Source organism: Poecilia formosa, unplaced genomic scaffold (genome assembly GCF_000485575.1).
Source record: "Poecilia formosa unplaced genomic scaffold, Poecilia_formosa-5.1.2 Scaffold105, whole genome shotgun sequence".
NCBI lineage: Eukaryota > Metazoa > Chordata > Actinopteri > Cyprinodontiformes > Poeciliidae > Poecilia > Poecilia formosa.
Genome location: NW_006800044.1, coordinates 1,696,644 through 1,711,889, shown reverse-complemented (window position 1 = coordinate 1,711,889; position 15,246 = coordinate 1,696,644). Strand labels below are relative to the sequence as shown.

At 39.8% G+C, this 15,246-nt stretch overlaps 1 protein-coding gene across 3 annotated transcripts in view; it reads right to left on the bottom strand.

Moving 5' to 3' along the window:
- Positions 1 to 4,551: 4,551 nt before the first annotated feature.
- hivep3b (HIVEP zinc finger 3b) overlaps positions 4,552 to 15,246 on the bottom strand; it is a 48,873-nt gene continuing 38,178 nt past the window's right edge. For all 3 annotated transcript variants that reach the window (XM_016675025.1, XM_007559629.2, XM_016675026.1), the window contains 4 exons: positions 9,431 to 9,606; positions 9,223 to 9,324; positions 7,866 to 8,524; positions 4,552 to 6,322 (listed from right to left, as the gene is read on the bottom strand). In XM_016675025.1, the coding sequence (XP_016530511.1) occupies positions 5,669 to 6,322; positions 7,866 to 8,524; positions 9,223 to 9,324; positions 9,431 to 9,606 (1,591 nt within the window). In that variant the 3' untranslated portion in view covers positions 4,552 to 5,668. The remainder of the gene's footprint in view (positions 6,323 to 7,865; positions 8,525 to 9,222; positions 9,325 to 9,430; positions 9,607 to 15,246) is intronic.

The following is a 15,246-nucleotide window of genomic DNA, read 5'->3' as shown; positions in this document are numbered from 1 at the left end:
CTGTGCAAAAAATTTCCTTTACTCTAGAAAAGATTGTTTTAGTTTGGAAACAGTGAGAATTGGGGAGGCCACACCAAAACCTTTGTTTTGATTTTTTATTTCTTGGTTTTTTTTTTTTTTTAATAGAGTGTAAAATGCATGCTTTAGTCAATGAAGGGAAATTATATAAGCATTGGAACAGTAACTTGGCTCCATATAAAAAAAAACAAAAAAACATTACTACCATGTTTGGGTTTAGCGAAAATGTTACTAATTTTTTTGAAGTTTGTGAAAGTTTTTAACCAGATGTAGCAGAATGCACAGTCCAGACATTTCCACTGCTTAAACAGTGGAAATGTCTGGACTGTGCGTGCATTTGTTGGTCAACAATAGTTTTTGCCTTTAAAACCATTTTTTCCCAGTCTGTCTCTTAATGTTAAATCATTAACACTTACTTCAAGGCAAGAAAGGCCTGCAGTGCTTTAGATGTTGTTCTTTTTTCCCTTTTTATTTCAAATATAATCTCATTTATAAATGGTTCATCCACTCAGATTATTTTTGATTGGTTGGACATTTCCTGATTGTTCCTCATTGTCTTTATTTGTGAATAATTGTTCTCACTGTGATTTGTTTGAGTTTCAATTCCCTTTATGAAGTTTGTTTTAAAAGTCTCTCACTCTACTTCATGTTGCCAGATTTCACAGGTCTGCTAGCAGGAAGAACTGGGTGTGGCAAAGGAATTATAATTCAGTTTTACAACAAATGTAGTGAATCGACAAAGACGGGCTCCGTTTCCATTAATAAGTCAAATCATTGAAAAGATCTTTCACTGATACAAGAAAAAAAAACTATTTGATGATTTGAGACGCAACAACAAAAGTAAAACAAGAAGAAATCTGTAAGCAGCGTTGCATAAAAATCCCTTCAGGAATGAGATCTAATGATGCAACTTTAAGCACGTCAGTAATCCTGACTAAATTTTTATTTCTTCCTTTTTCTTTTCATTAAAATAAGATATTTTTTATGGGAACAAATTGACAACAACAAAGCATTTTTTTTTATCATTAATGTCAGTGTTTTCATGATTGCGTTATTGCCTATTTTGTCACATAAAATTATATTTTACCTCTCTCCAGGAAATAATCGAGATGATGTAACTTATTGTTAAAAATGTTATTGATCCGTCTATTCCAAGCATATCACCTGCTTATTACTCTAAAAAGATGAATATGTCTAAATATTCTGACTTCATGGGCAACAATTTGCTCATCAATTTGAAACAGAGAAAATGAAAAAGAGGTAATGCCTGTCAATTAGAAAAGTCCCAATCTCAATATAACAGGTGATTTAACTACATTTACCCAACCCAGTCCCTCCGTCCACAGTAGACGGTGACATACAAGACGACTAATCCCAGCAGGGATCAGGGATCCTGGTCGTGTCCCACACGTGACCTGCTGAGACAGTTCAGCCATGGCATGTTCACGCTGATAGGCAAATACCAGCCCTCACACACGGAAACACAGGGAATAAATGTACAGATGTGACGTGCAGATACATCCACAATGATACTCTTTTCCCCAAAAGATTAGCACATGGGTTTTCCTGAGGAGAATGGGTGAAGAGTTGAACTTGTAACCCGAAGCAGAGTGAATTTCTTTTCTGTGAGGAAGAGACAAAATGTTTAATGAAACCTTTTAGCAGAGCTAATGAGAGACGTAGCCGCATTAGTGGCTCAGGAGAGAAACAGTTCAGAGGAGAACCACAAGTATAATCTGTAGGAAAGATGTGGTTAATGGCACCAGTAGCTCTTCCAATGGCAATGTGCAGGAAATAAACGACGGCAAACAGAAAAACAAGGCCAAAATAATCAGTCATAGTAGAGGAGAATGCTAGCAGCATTTTACACGTCGAAACGCAGAAACACTTCAGAGGAAAAAGCTGCAAATACTAAGTGACCAGTGAAGCAGTTGGTTACTATGGAGAATCTGAGCATATATACTGATGGAGAGACATGGCTGACCGAAGACTGAGAGAATGAGAGCATCAATAGATGCTGCTATTTGATCCGTCACGTGAAATGGAAGATATTACTTTGTCAAACTTCTGTAGCTAAGTGGAAACAATTTAGTTTTGCTATATATTTCTCACTGCATATGAAATGACAATTTAATGACTTGTTGCTTGTTAAAACCCTTCTATGTAATTCTAAATTCTGATAAAAAAAATATATAGCATAAACCTCATTTTTGTCTATCAAATGCTAAAATGTTTGGTATTTTTAAATGAATTAAAAAAAAAAGATTAAAAATAACCATTTATAACATTCTGGTAGCTGCTAACACATACTCAAGTGTTTTATTGTGAAGCAAAAAGGAACATCTATTTTTGTGTTTCTAGAATGTAAAACATTTCCACTCATTCGTTGTCTAAAGAAAGCTGTAGATTGCTTTATGGTGGCAGAATAAGCAATAAAAAATTATGACTTGTATAATATAAATGTACATTGATACTGGATTTGATCAGCAAAATTTAAAATATCACCATGGCTCTCTTAATCTGAGTCACACTAAACAGCATCAGTAAAGGGTTAAAATATTGAGTTGTTGTTATCTAAGTTGCTTTATAAACCAGTAATAAACAGTTGTAATTCTTAAATATCATCAACCTCTCATTAACTCACCCTCTCGGCTGTGTGATCTTTGCACTGTACTTTTGTTTGGATGACCTGATCGGTCATCAGATCATCTTTCGACCTCTCATCAATAAACTTAAATAAGGTGCCTGTGCAAGCTTTTCATAATCTCTGCCCTACTGCGCTGCTAAACGCAGTTCCTCGTGACGTAGGCGAATCAGAAGCACTGCGGCTGATGGTTTTGTGTGAAAACTTAATAGTTAAGTGACTCGCTCAAACTCCTGGGATTCATTTTCGTATCGCTAAACACAATGTGCACACTTGAGTTTGGGTGACTCAGCATGACAAGAGGTACTTTAGGTGTGGCAGTGCTGATGTTCCTCAAGCAGACCCTGTGAATGTGTATCCACAATAAAAACCCGAACTTTGTTGGAACTTATTTACAGAGGGATCCGGCAGCTGACCCACTTGGCCTGGAAACTCTCTGGATTTTTTTAACAGGTTATTTAACCTGGTGTGGGCTCTGATTTGATAAGCTGGTTTTTGGTAATGTATGTGTCACCTGTTTATCTCAGAAATGTAATTAATTAACAATGTGGGTCAGGTGAGTCTGTAATAATGCCTGCTTGTATATGTGAGGTACTAGAGATAAATCTCAGGTTAGAGACTTCAGGTCTATATACTGATCCTCATGTTTTACATCAGTCTGTAAAACAGCAAATAGCAAAAACAAACAAACAAAAAAAACATTTTATTTGCAGTTCCCCCCCCCAAAAAACCCTCAAATTGAAATAAAAAAATCTTGCTTTTATTTATTGACTACAATATATCTATCATTACTGTAGTTATTGTTTTTAAACTCTCAAATTAGAAGAAAGAGAAATGTGAGTATATAACTTGTCAAAAAAGAAATGATTAATTATTAGCATAGTTGTCAGCCTGAAAGTGTTTTTAATGAGGTTTTAGGGAGGAAGGTTTCTGCATCTCCTGGACTTTATTTTCCAGATTTAATTAATGAGCAGAAAATATTGTTTTTATCAAAAAGGTTGCGGATCTCTGTCCTATACCCAATTAACCACATTAAATGAACGAGACTTCACATATTATGTGAAGTAGCTAATCAGAAGACGGCTCTCCGAGTACAGACCAATCAGCAGATGGCAGGAAGTTTACTGTGCCAAATCCCGCTTTCTTTTGTCACTCTTAAATATTTCAGATAGACAAATTTTAACTTCCAAAGGATAACAGGAGTCATAACAAATGAAGAAACTTGCTTGGCTAAAAAAACATATATGACCCTCTGTAAAATTAACTAATTAATCTTATTTATTTTTTTTTTTTTTGTGGCTTAATTTCCTCCAAAGACCTGAAAAAGCAAAGAAATTGAAGATTAGATTCTGACATCCCTTACATCGATCTGTTAGGAAAGAGTTACAACGCCATGTCCGAAGCTTTGGGAGTGAACCACAATACAATCCTTTTGAACAAAAGGAGAGAACATGAAGTACGTTGAATCTTCCCAGGACAGGTCGATCTACCGAAGGAACTCCAGAGGCACGACGACGACTCAAATGTTGGATCAAAGCAATTTGCAGTTAAACCAGGAGATAAACGTGTTTTCCACACATGACCAGGTTGGTGTGGGTAGCCTTTTGTTTCCACTTATCTTATTGAATCATCATTTGAAAACTGCTTTTTCTTTTTTTTTTTTTTTTTTACATTTACTCGAGTTATCTTTTGTCTGATCATAGAATCTGATTTCACTGTATAAACTGAAACATTTTGGTTTGGCAAAGAGACAAAAACAGAAACATACAAAGTGGTAAATCTTTTTTCCACAGCACTCTGTACCACATATTCTGTTCTTAAAATCCCCGTGGATTAATAAGTCTAACCATCTAATAAACCACAATTTAGTGAAACAAATCACTACATTGTCCACAGATTGTCTGATCCTTTATTGTGTTTTTGTTTACAACTTTTAAAGTGAAGTTTGCAGCAAAAATGATCAGAGATGTTTGAAATATTCTGCCCAATCTTCTTTCTGTATTTAAACACTTGTGTCTCAAAATTGACTGTGAGAAATAAAAAAAGGCACAATCTCATTGAAGCCCAGTGCATTTTTTTGTTTTGTTTTATTGTTATTATTTTTTTATTTCTTTTTAGCAACTACAAATTTTGCTGTGAAATCTGCAGGGCACTTGATCCTCTGGTACCAGCCAAATTCATTCATATCTCATCTTTACCACCAGTTCAAGTTATAAGAACATGATGAAGTCAAACAGATGTAACAAAAAAGTTTTTCTCCCCACCCCTAATAACAAAAATAAAAATAAGGATCAATGTCATCAAATAAAAATAAATAAGGAGCATTCTCCCTTGTACAGACACATAATCTGAAGCATTCAGTAATAAAAATAAAACGTCAGTGCATTTATTTTGACACGCGTCAGCCGCTCCTTAGGTTCTCCCATGATTTGACTAGTTACCTTGGCGATAAAGCAATGGCCCTCAGAACAAAAAACACCAAATATTAACCCTCCATAGCAACATAAAAAATAATAAAACTGAATTCACAGCCTTCTCTTTGTGTACGTTTACATTTAAAAATAACACAAAAATGGACAGAAAAGGCACAAGAAACTACAATTTGAGTAATACTGAACAACCTAAAAGGAAATTGTCTTTTTTTTTTTTTATAATAATGAAATATTTTGGTCATTTACAAATGTATTATAATTTTTTTACGCATATTCAAATAGACATTGAGATTAGCAGTATCTAATTAGATACAGGATATATATATATATATATTTGTATATATTTATAGAGATTTACAGGAACAATATTTTCACACAGAAAAAGTGCATTTTTATAACAAACCTGAATATTGCCAAAGACCAAACATTTAAGTTAACAATAGTATTGAAATTTGTATATATAAAAAAAACAAAGCAATAATAATAATAATAATAATAATAATAATAATAAAACAAGACTAGTGTAGCAACCAATAAACCAAAATTGGATGCGAGGTGCATCAAGGTGTCGACACTAAGTGCTCTGTTCTGTTGTGGCCGTGTCTTCTTGACCGTCTCCCTCCGCCGCATCACCGCTTGACGCCGGATCGTCCCGCTCTGGTGCGATTCCTATGGCACGATAAGCTACTGGGGCTGCTGTTCCGAGGCTAGGCGCTCCAGTTTGACTGTCTCTAGCGCCGCCTTCCCTGGTCTCTGTGGCAGACCCGTGGGGGCGGACGGAGCTGTGTGAGCTGCCATATTGCTTTGAGTCTGTGGTCTCCAACTTGAGTTTGGAAAAAGTAAGTTCTGTGCTAGGAGCGTGGTGGCTGGCTCCTGCTGCCTGGTGCTCCGACCCGGCGTCTCCAGGAGTCCTTAGCCCTTGAGTCCTGGGGGTCCCGCCCCAGTATGATTCAAACCGGGACAGCGATGGCCCCTCCAGTGGGGGGGAGGTTGGAGATGAGGGAGTAGTCGGGTGGGACCTCGGTCTGGCCTGTACCATTTGGATCCCACCGATGGGTATCATCAGGCAGGGGACCTTTGCTTGCTGGGAGTGCATGGGCAGATGGCTGAAGATGTTGTCTGTTGCTTGGAGGCCGGGATAAGCCTCGCAGGTGGAGAGACGGAAAGCCGGTGGGAACAAACTCGCTTCTGACAATGTTGGCCTTTCTCCTGCAGCGCCACTTTTCTCCTGCAGGGGGAGCAAACACTTTAATTTTGAACACCAACTCTGACAGAACACAAAGCGCTGCAAAGAGTGAAAAAGAAAAGAAAAAAAAAGAATGAGATTGATTATTCCCCTGAATAAAAATATAAGTCTAAATATCAGATTATTTTACAACGATGCGTTCTGTTTGTGAACCCTTTTAATTCAGACCTATGAATCAGCAAAAAAAGGGGCTACTAAACTCGGGGTATTAATCCATCCTGTGTCTGAAGGCCTTAAAAAAACAACTACAATTCATAAACTTTTCAACATTTTCTAATGCTACAACCACAAATGTCAGTACATTTTCTTTAAATTTTCATGACGTACCCACACAAAAGCAGTAGATAGAAAATAGTCTATGCATTTTCAAAGCTCTATCACTGAAAATGTGACGTAACTCCTTTTAGAAGCACAGTTTACAGCAAGCTGAATCATAATATCTGTGACAAACAAAAGTTTTAACCTTGAGACAGATTTTCAATTTGAACTAGCTCTGGACATTTGCTGGGCCCTTCTGATTCTTGAACATGGTTTTATCTCAACCAGTCGACTGCAGCTCTGGCTGAATGTTTGTTGTTGTCGTCCTGCTGGAAATCTCAACTCTTTGACAGATTCTAACAGGTTTCTTTTCCAGGATCGCTCGGTTTTTATCTCCATCCATCTTCTGGTCTGATCTGAGCAGATTCACTGTACCAGCTGAAAAAAAAAAACAAAAAAAAAACATATTGGCACCCCCACACCATGATTCTGCCACCACCATGCTTCACTGTGGGGTATGGCATATTCGGGATGATGAGTAGTGTTTTACACCACACTCTCTTACTCATCAGTAAATTAAATGTTGGGCCTTTTCTTACCAGAACACCTTGTTCTGTGTTTAGTATGACTAACCTCCACTCTTCACTTAAAGGATGTGGTGGATGCCACGTCCTTTAAGTTTTCTTCCACGTTATTTTATCAAGGCGGTCAAAAAGTCTAATTTTGGTCTTAGCTGACCAGAGCACAATGTTCCCCACATGTTTGTTGAGGCAAAGCTTCAAGTAATACATAAAGTTTTTTTTTCTTTAGTTGTTAGTTGTATCCTGTCGTTTCACTTTTACCGAAAGGTCAAATTTAGCTGAGTTGTGAATCACTGTAGCTCCTCCACAGCTACCCTTGCTCTCTTGGCCGCTTATTTCCTTACCTTTGTCAAGTATGCGCTATTTTAAATTGGTCTATCACATGAAATGAAATACCAACTACTGAATAGGATCTTTAGACACTTTTGCTGCCTACAAAGACTCAATCTTTGATTTATTTTGGAAGACAGCACACAATATGCCATATGTTCCTGGTCAGATGGAAGAACCTATTGGAGAATTGGTGAAAAGGCAGTCTTAAAAAAAAATATCTTATTTTTAACATATTTTCAAGAGCACTTTGAATACAAATAGGAAAATCTGGCTCTTAATAGAGTCAAAACCAACACATGTAAAGTTTTTGTTCAGTACTGCATGTAGAGTAAGTTAAAATAAAAAGTATTTACCGGTTTAACATGACCTCCCTTCGTGCCTGGGCTCTCCCAGGGCAGGTATCCGGGGGTCCTGTGCAGCGCCCCCAGTGGTGATGGAGAGGTTGGAACTTGAGACGGCCGGTAGCAGCTGGGTGAAACGGGACGAAGAGGAGAATGTGCTCTGACGGGAGACGGCCTCCTCTCAGGGGAGGGCGAGATGTGTCTGCCAGGCGAGGATAACTCGGTCCTCGGGGAAAGGCTGCGGATCGGCGAGGGCAGCTCCAGGCGGGGGGAGAGGCTGCGGCTGGGGGAGCAGCTCTCGCTGCTGGGGGAGAAGGCCCTTGGAGAGCCCTTCCATCCTTGCCTCGAGAACAGCGCCCTCCTCCTGCCCGGAGACGCCGCCCGTCTGCTGGCACAGACTCCCCTCGGGGCGGGCTCCAGACCGGGACCGGGCTCCGGATCGGGGGTGACCTGCTGCGAGCGCCGTGCGCAGCTGGAGCGCCCTCCCATCGACGGATGAGTGTCCGATGAACAGGAGGACGGCGGGTCTTCGTGGGACGTAGACTCCTCTTCCTCCTCGTCTTCGTCCTCCTCTTCCTCATCATCGTTGTCATCCTCATCGTCAGACTCCTCCACGTCGGAGAACTGATGCTCCCCCTGCTCCTCTGAGCCGAGGACGCGCTCGTCACTGCCTGATGTTTGAGGAGATGGAGAAAAACACAAGAAACTTTCAATCGTTTCCTGTCGCGTTCACGCAAACTTTAAAACGTCTATTCAGAAAATCGTGACATCGACTCAAAAAGCCTTTACAGAACAACCTCGGAAAAAAAAAAAAACCCAAACGGGCGATGAAGGCTCAGTTCACCTTCCACCAAACAAACCCCTGTTATAAATAGACTAGGAATCAAAAAGGCTGGAATTCAACTGAATAGCTCTTTTCAAAAACTATTTCTGCAGCTTTGTGAATGGAGGAGTCGGTACGTCCTTGGCCGCGCTCAGCCTGGACCGTCAGCGAAAGGGAGGCGCAGAAGACAACGCCAGGGAGGAGACAGTGAGGCGCTCGACTCGAAGCCAGATGGAAACAAGTCTGCTCTGTTCAGCCGCACTCGGGCGACGCATTCTTGAAGACGAGGTGTAGCAGACGGACTCCTGCGACGACCGCACCGGAAGAATGGGACTGGCTCCTTAGTCTTCATTTATTTATCTCACACTTCTCCCTATCCCTTATGCAACATCAAGGGGCCAGAGACTAGAACATGCTGTTGCATAAGCTGTCAGGGCCGAGCAGCTTCTATCCTTCGCAAGCGGGAGTTCACGTAGCTGTGCACAGGCGGTTCTGCGGGGTGGAAGCGGAAACATGAAGGACGTCTTCCCGTCCCCACTGAAGTACCTGTTTCCTCGCTCTCTGGCTCGTCCAGAGACGTCTCAGACACTCCCACTGCCTGGCATTTTTTCCCATGAGCCTTTGACTTCATGTGTTTGGTAAGGTTTCCTGGAAGAGAGCGAGAAAATATTTTTAACAGCCGGGCTAAAATACGTTCTCCTGGAGAAAACCCAAGCCACACAAGTCACGTTGGTTATTCGTGTCTTAGCTTTACCTTTGGTTTTGAAGGCAAAGTTGCAGTGTTTACAGATGTATGGGCGGACATCGGTGTGCGTTCTGATATGCTTTTTCAGCATGCTGGGCTTCTTGCAGCGAATGCCACACTCTCCACATATGTACTTTCCCCGACCGCGACCTCGCACATAGATGTACTCCTCATTGGACCTGTAGCTAGGGTAACCAGAGGAGAAACAAAAGACTCAGATTAGAAGAAAAAAAACATAAAGAAAGAAAACTGTTTCCAAGAAAACGTTTGAGTTACAAAAATTAAGAGAATTGGTTCCAAAAGTTCCTGCTGTCCTCATGCAAAATGCTGGCAAAATAACTCAAAACAGCGACGTCAAGAAAATTCTTATTCTTCAACAAAACTATGATTCTTTGACCAATTCTGGCTTAGTTTCAGGGATCGAAGCCGAATATTTTCTGGCAGAGAAAACGTATTGTGAGACGCTCTGGCTGCTGTGCTCAGATCAGATGATCTGTGAAGAGAGCAGCTGAAACACCAGCCGTTATATTTTATGACGTTCAAAGCAAAGTTCATTAAATGGAACAACCTTTTTCCTCATGTTTGCCCTCACAAAATTAACCTGGAAGCACCATGAAAGTCAGCTTGCAACATGAAATATTTTACAGGCTGAACTGCTAAAGTCAAACAGACTTTAAACTAGACTTTTGCATAAAACGATTCTCAGACAATAAATCAGACTGAACTTTTCCTTTGAATAACAAAAATAATCTATACTTGTTACCAGAATAATGAGACAGATATTTTTTAGAGAACTTTCTTTTTGTGTAATTTGTACGGGCGAACCAAACTTGTGGAGGTCCATAATTGTCTGATGTCTCGGTTACCTTGGTAACACGAGGTTACCAAGGTGTTTTAGGAGTTGCCTTACAATGAGACATGTCTCAGATCAACTGAAAAGTGAATTAAACCAGAACAAAGCCTTACAAATCATTATTTAAGATTTTCTTTGCTTAAAAATGAATATTGAAATAATTTTAAAGCATTTAGCAAACAGAAACAGTTTTGATGCTCCAAGCTGAGCCGACACAGGAAAGATTTAGCTTGATTTAATGTCAGACAGTGAGAAACGAAGGTTGAGAGTTTTTTTCTATTGTTTATGTGTGTGATAAAGCTGTGCATGGTCTTAGGTGACCCATCATAAGAACATAATGACAGCTTTGCTCTGACAGTGGAGTTAACCCCTTGTGGAAATGGCACATTAAGGTCGCCCTGTAGAAGCTCCTGTTGGGACTAAATATCTGTCGACGTGAAGAACATCACTGGTGAGCGAGTCAAGTTTGACACAATCACAGCATTAATATACGCCTCGTAATGCAAGGCAAGCTCATTCACAGCATTGATTTTCCAACTTTATTTTAGTATTAGATTTCAACTAATGCCTAATCTTAAGTGACTCAGGTGGCTATACAAATCTTGATCATCTTTTGGAGTATAGATGATGGGAAATGACCAAACGTGGATCCTTAAATAACCCTGTTTCATTGACCATCTTATGTCAGGCAGAGAGGACATGTCTTAGCCAAACACATTCAGACCCAATGAGTCAGGGACCCAGATGTGTCAGGTTAATGGACGCTCGGCACAGGACAATATCAGACACTTAAAGTTATAGCATGCCAGGTTAAGAATGAAAATCAGACTGAAAGTAAGAGTAGAAGCTTTTTAAAAGTTTGAGGGAGTTTAAACTCAGGCCATTTGTGGCCTAAAGATGAATGATGAACAAATAATACAACATTTCTATGTTTTCTTCTCTGTAAAGTTATTATGTCCAATAAAACAGGATAAAATGCTTAAGTTTATGGACATTTCATGAATCGAAGCTCAAAACTCACTCTGGGCCAGTTTTAGTCTTGTGTCTGCAAAATTGTGGCAAGTAATTGTATATTTCTATAAAAAAAAAAGCCCATTGTTCTCTATATTGTGATTATTTCACTGTGACGTTATCCGTATTAAAAACCCAAAGAAATTATAACGTAAACTTTAAATCATGGAGTCAAGTGAGATAGTTCTAATGCTTTCATCACTGAGAATGACCCTGATGGGAAAAAAAATCAAAAAAATCGATCACAGCAGCTAAAACAACAATGACGGATCTGGTAGCTCACATTCACACAGCACACACTCACTCACACACACACACACACACGCACACGCACACGCACACTGGAAATACAGAAACAAGGCTTTCTCTATGGAGGTGGGTTGGGGAAGCCCCACCAAATGCCCAGCAGCACCGACTCCCTTGGTCTCACCCTCCGCTACACTCCGGGATCGCAAAGAATACCAACTATTCTGCTCCAAATCGGCTCGTCCTGCCAACAACAGCAGCAGCTAAAGAGAGGGAAGGGAAGCCTGGCTTCAGCCAACAACCTAAAATAGACACTGCATATAAAAATCAAGCAACACATTTAGGTCTAGTCTATAAAAAAAAATGTTTATGCACAATCTCAATGTTTACCAAGAGACTATTTGAGGACACAGCAGACCACAGATCTTTTATATCTGAACAGATTGTAGTCTATGAAAAACTCCTTCTCCCGTCTCGCTGCATAAGAAGAGATGCACAATTCATTCTGGGCCGTAAACACCCAGTGGGCACCAACTGTGTTTAATTACGGGATCTCTACCGCATCTACAAAACTCCCCGTTGTTCAACAGTACTAGCCGGAGCGGACCATAACAAACTGCTGCGCAACGGCGAAACACTGTCAGCGGCGGCATTGAGCTGGATTCATTGAGGAGCTGGCTGCTGCGTAAATAGCACAAACTTCTTAATAAACGGTTAAAAATATCCGCCCACATCTCAGGAGAAAGCATTGCAAACGTTGCACTCCGTCGACTGAGATTTAAATCTTCAGCCTCTGACAGAGTCAACAGACAGTCTGGTTTTGTAACAACAAAATATAAAACTTAAGGAATAAACAAACTTTGAATTTATAAGATTTTAAGAAATCTTAGTTACATCATTGATTAATATTGTACATTTAGGCAAAACATCCACGTTTCTTGAACTATTTAAACATTTTTATGTTACAACCGCATATCCCTATGAATTGTAATTTGATGTTATATGATAGACAAACACATATTAGCACATAATTGTGTAGTAAAAGAAAAATCTAAAACATTCTTCAGTGTTTTTCAGCCCAGGTCAGAAAGACACACTGTCCTGCAAGTTGTAGAGATTTTCCTGCTTCAGCACAGCTGCTTTAAACTGATGGCTGATTAACAAATTTTTGCTGAACTGCAATCATCTGAATCATGTCTGTTAAATCAGAGAAATTTGCCTTTTGTCCTGGCAGCTACGGCTGCTAACGCTAAAAACACATTTTCAAGTAGAAGGTCTAAACTACTTGGGCTTTGCTTTCTGACAGACATCTCTGAAAGTGTAGGACTAAATCTGACAAGCCACTGTGACAAAAAAATAAACAAACAAAAAAAACATGGTTAAAAGATAAATAATTACGCTGTCACACATTGCACACAGGGAGGAATTCAAAGTGTCAACAACTTTAGACAGAAATAAATAACTGGTCCTAACAGAGCAAGGAAGCAAAACATTCTGCTGTGTTCGTAGCTTTAGCTTCTGAGCTTTTTTTCAGCATGTACTGCATGAAAGCGAAGAAGGACATCATGTATCTATCCGCATGATAGAGACAACTTGGAGCAGGAAATGCATGATACAGGCAGCATGAGCAGAGAGTGGGTGCAATGTGGACAGACAACAGGAGGAGGGAGGAAAACAGTGGGGTCTTTAAGGCAGAAGTGCTCACTTCCCCTGGTGTGTGTAACGTGTGGCTGGAAATCATAAAGAGTGTGAATTAGTGCCTTATCTCCTGTTAAGCAGACGCCTGCTTCACTCTCAATCTGTTCTGGACATGAACACAAAGCAGAAGCCTCACTGTCTGTCCACACATCTCAAAATCCAGTCAGAATTATTTCTTTACTGTCTCATTTCATACCAATGTAAATTATCACCAGAAAATAAAACAATATGGGAACGATTTAAGTCTGTCTACCACTTGAGTAGACATGAGTACACATCTTCCTGTATTACATACATCTTCCTGTATTACACACAGGAAGATGTATATAATACATCTGCTTTAGTACAAATGTGTCTCTATGAAATCAGGGGGAAAACGTCCAGTTTTAAAACACAGGCACTATGAGTTATCAAACTAAGGACCAGTATGCACACTCATTCTTAGAAGCACATGTGCCTCTGCTCCTGGGATAACCCAGTGTTGTATGGAAGTCTGTGAAAGGTTGGAAAACTCTAAACTGTAAGCATTGTTTTTATTTTTGGAGATGTCAGCACAGGAGACTTAAAGGAGCAGAAGAGACAACGCAGTTTGCTTGGTGCCGGAGGATGGCGAGGGTGGTTTAATTTCATAGACTACCTCATCGCCATCACACTTTTGCCCATGTGGTTTCCATTCAGCCCACTTCTTGTGTTCTTCTGACTCAGGACGGCACACACTGCAGATGATTACACATTCACAGGCGAGGAAATAAGGACCCAAGGAGTGATGGTGCAGAACACGGAGGCCGACAGGTTTACATCCACTCATCATTGTGTTTAATGGCATTTTAAAGTCGTTCCTTTTCCAGATTGGAAAGATGATACACCATTTAAGTTCAATGATTTATATATTTAAAAAAAATAACGTGGTGTTTAACTTGTGTCTGAATATTTGACCAACCCTACTGTCAGAAATGACACTTAAAAAAAAAAAAAAAACGATTCCAGCATTGGCCATTCAATGTTAACGTTGGTCTTCTCCATCTACTGCAAAGCCAGTTTTGATGTGCATCTGGATGGAGCACCAAGTTTCAATCAAAGAGTCGTTCATGTGAAGCAAAGTTGAAGAATTCAGAAGGATGTCTTCATTATTGCAATAATTTTGTGCGACCCAGCTGTACGACCGGCAGCAAAGCAGATCCTCTGCATGATGTCATCACTACCATGCTTGTTGATGCCGTTATTAGACTTGCAGCTTCACCTTGAAAACTGTGGCCAAACAGTAAAATCTTTGTCTCACGTGACCTTAAAACTTTTTTTTTTTGTTCCCACTGAGCATTTGGCTTTGCCATGTGGGCAGCTGGAAAATTGAAGGCATTGATTTTGGAGGAGAGGCGCCTGCCACTGCAGGCGTTGAGAGTTGTGTTTCAGCAGTTTACTGTTCATGGCTAGCTTGAGCCTGAGTGGATCCAAGACTTTTTTTTTTTCCTTCAACGACTTCACCAATTTACTTTTCTCTAAGTTTAGATGAGTTGTTTGAAACCTGGACACAGCTGGGAGTTATAAAAGAAAAATGTTAACATTTGGGATGAGTACTGAGGAAAGTAGGCTGGCTTGTGTCACAATCGGTTCACAAGTACAATTCATAAGCAGTTACATAAAATTGAGTTCAATTCAACTTCAACTCATGTGCACGGTTAAGCCCCAAATCATACCACTGGCATATTTACATTTAAATACTTTTCAATCAACCAAATAGATTGTTTCAGACAGGAATCTATGGAACCAAAAAAGGTTTTATTTATTTTAATATAAATTACAAAAAAATTCATATGCCCTTTTTTAGTAGTCAAAAAATATCATTGCAATCAAACTTCTAATATATAATTGCCAAGCAGCTTTCTGCATGTTGTCACAGGGATTTTTGATAATTCATCTTTGGTTAAAAGCTGTGAGTCTTTGAGGTAGGAAGGCCTCTTTACCATCACCCTAATCTTTAGTTCCCTCTACAGATTCCCTACCATCAGGCTGGGCTGGT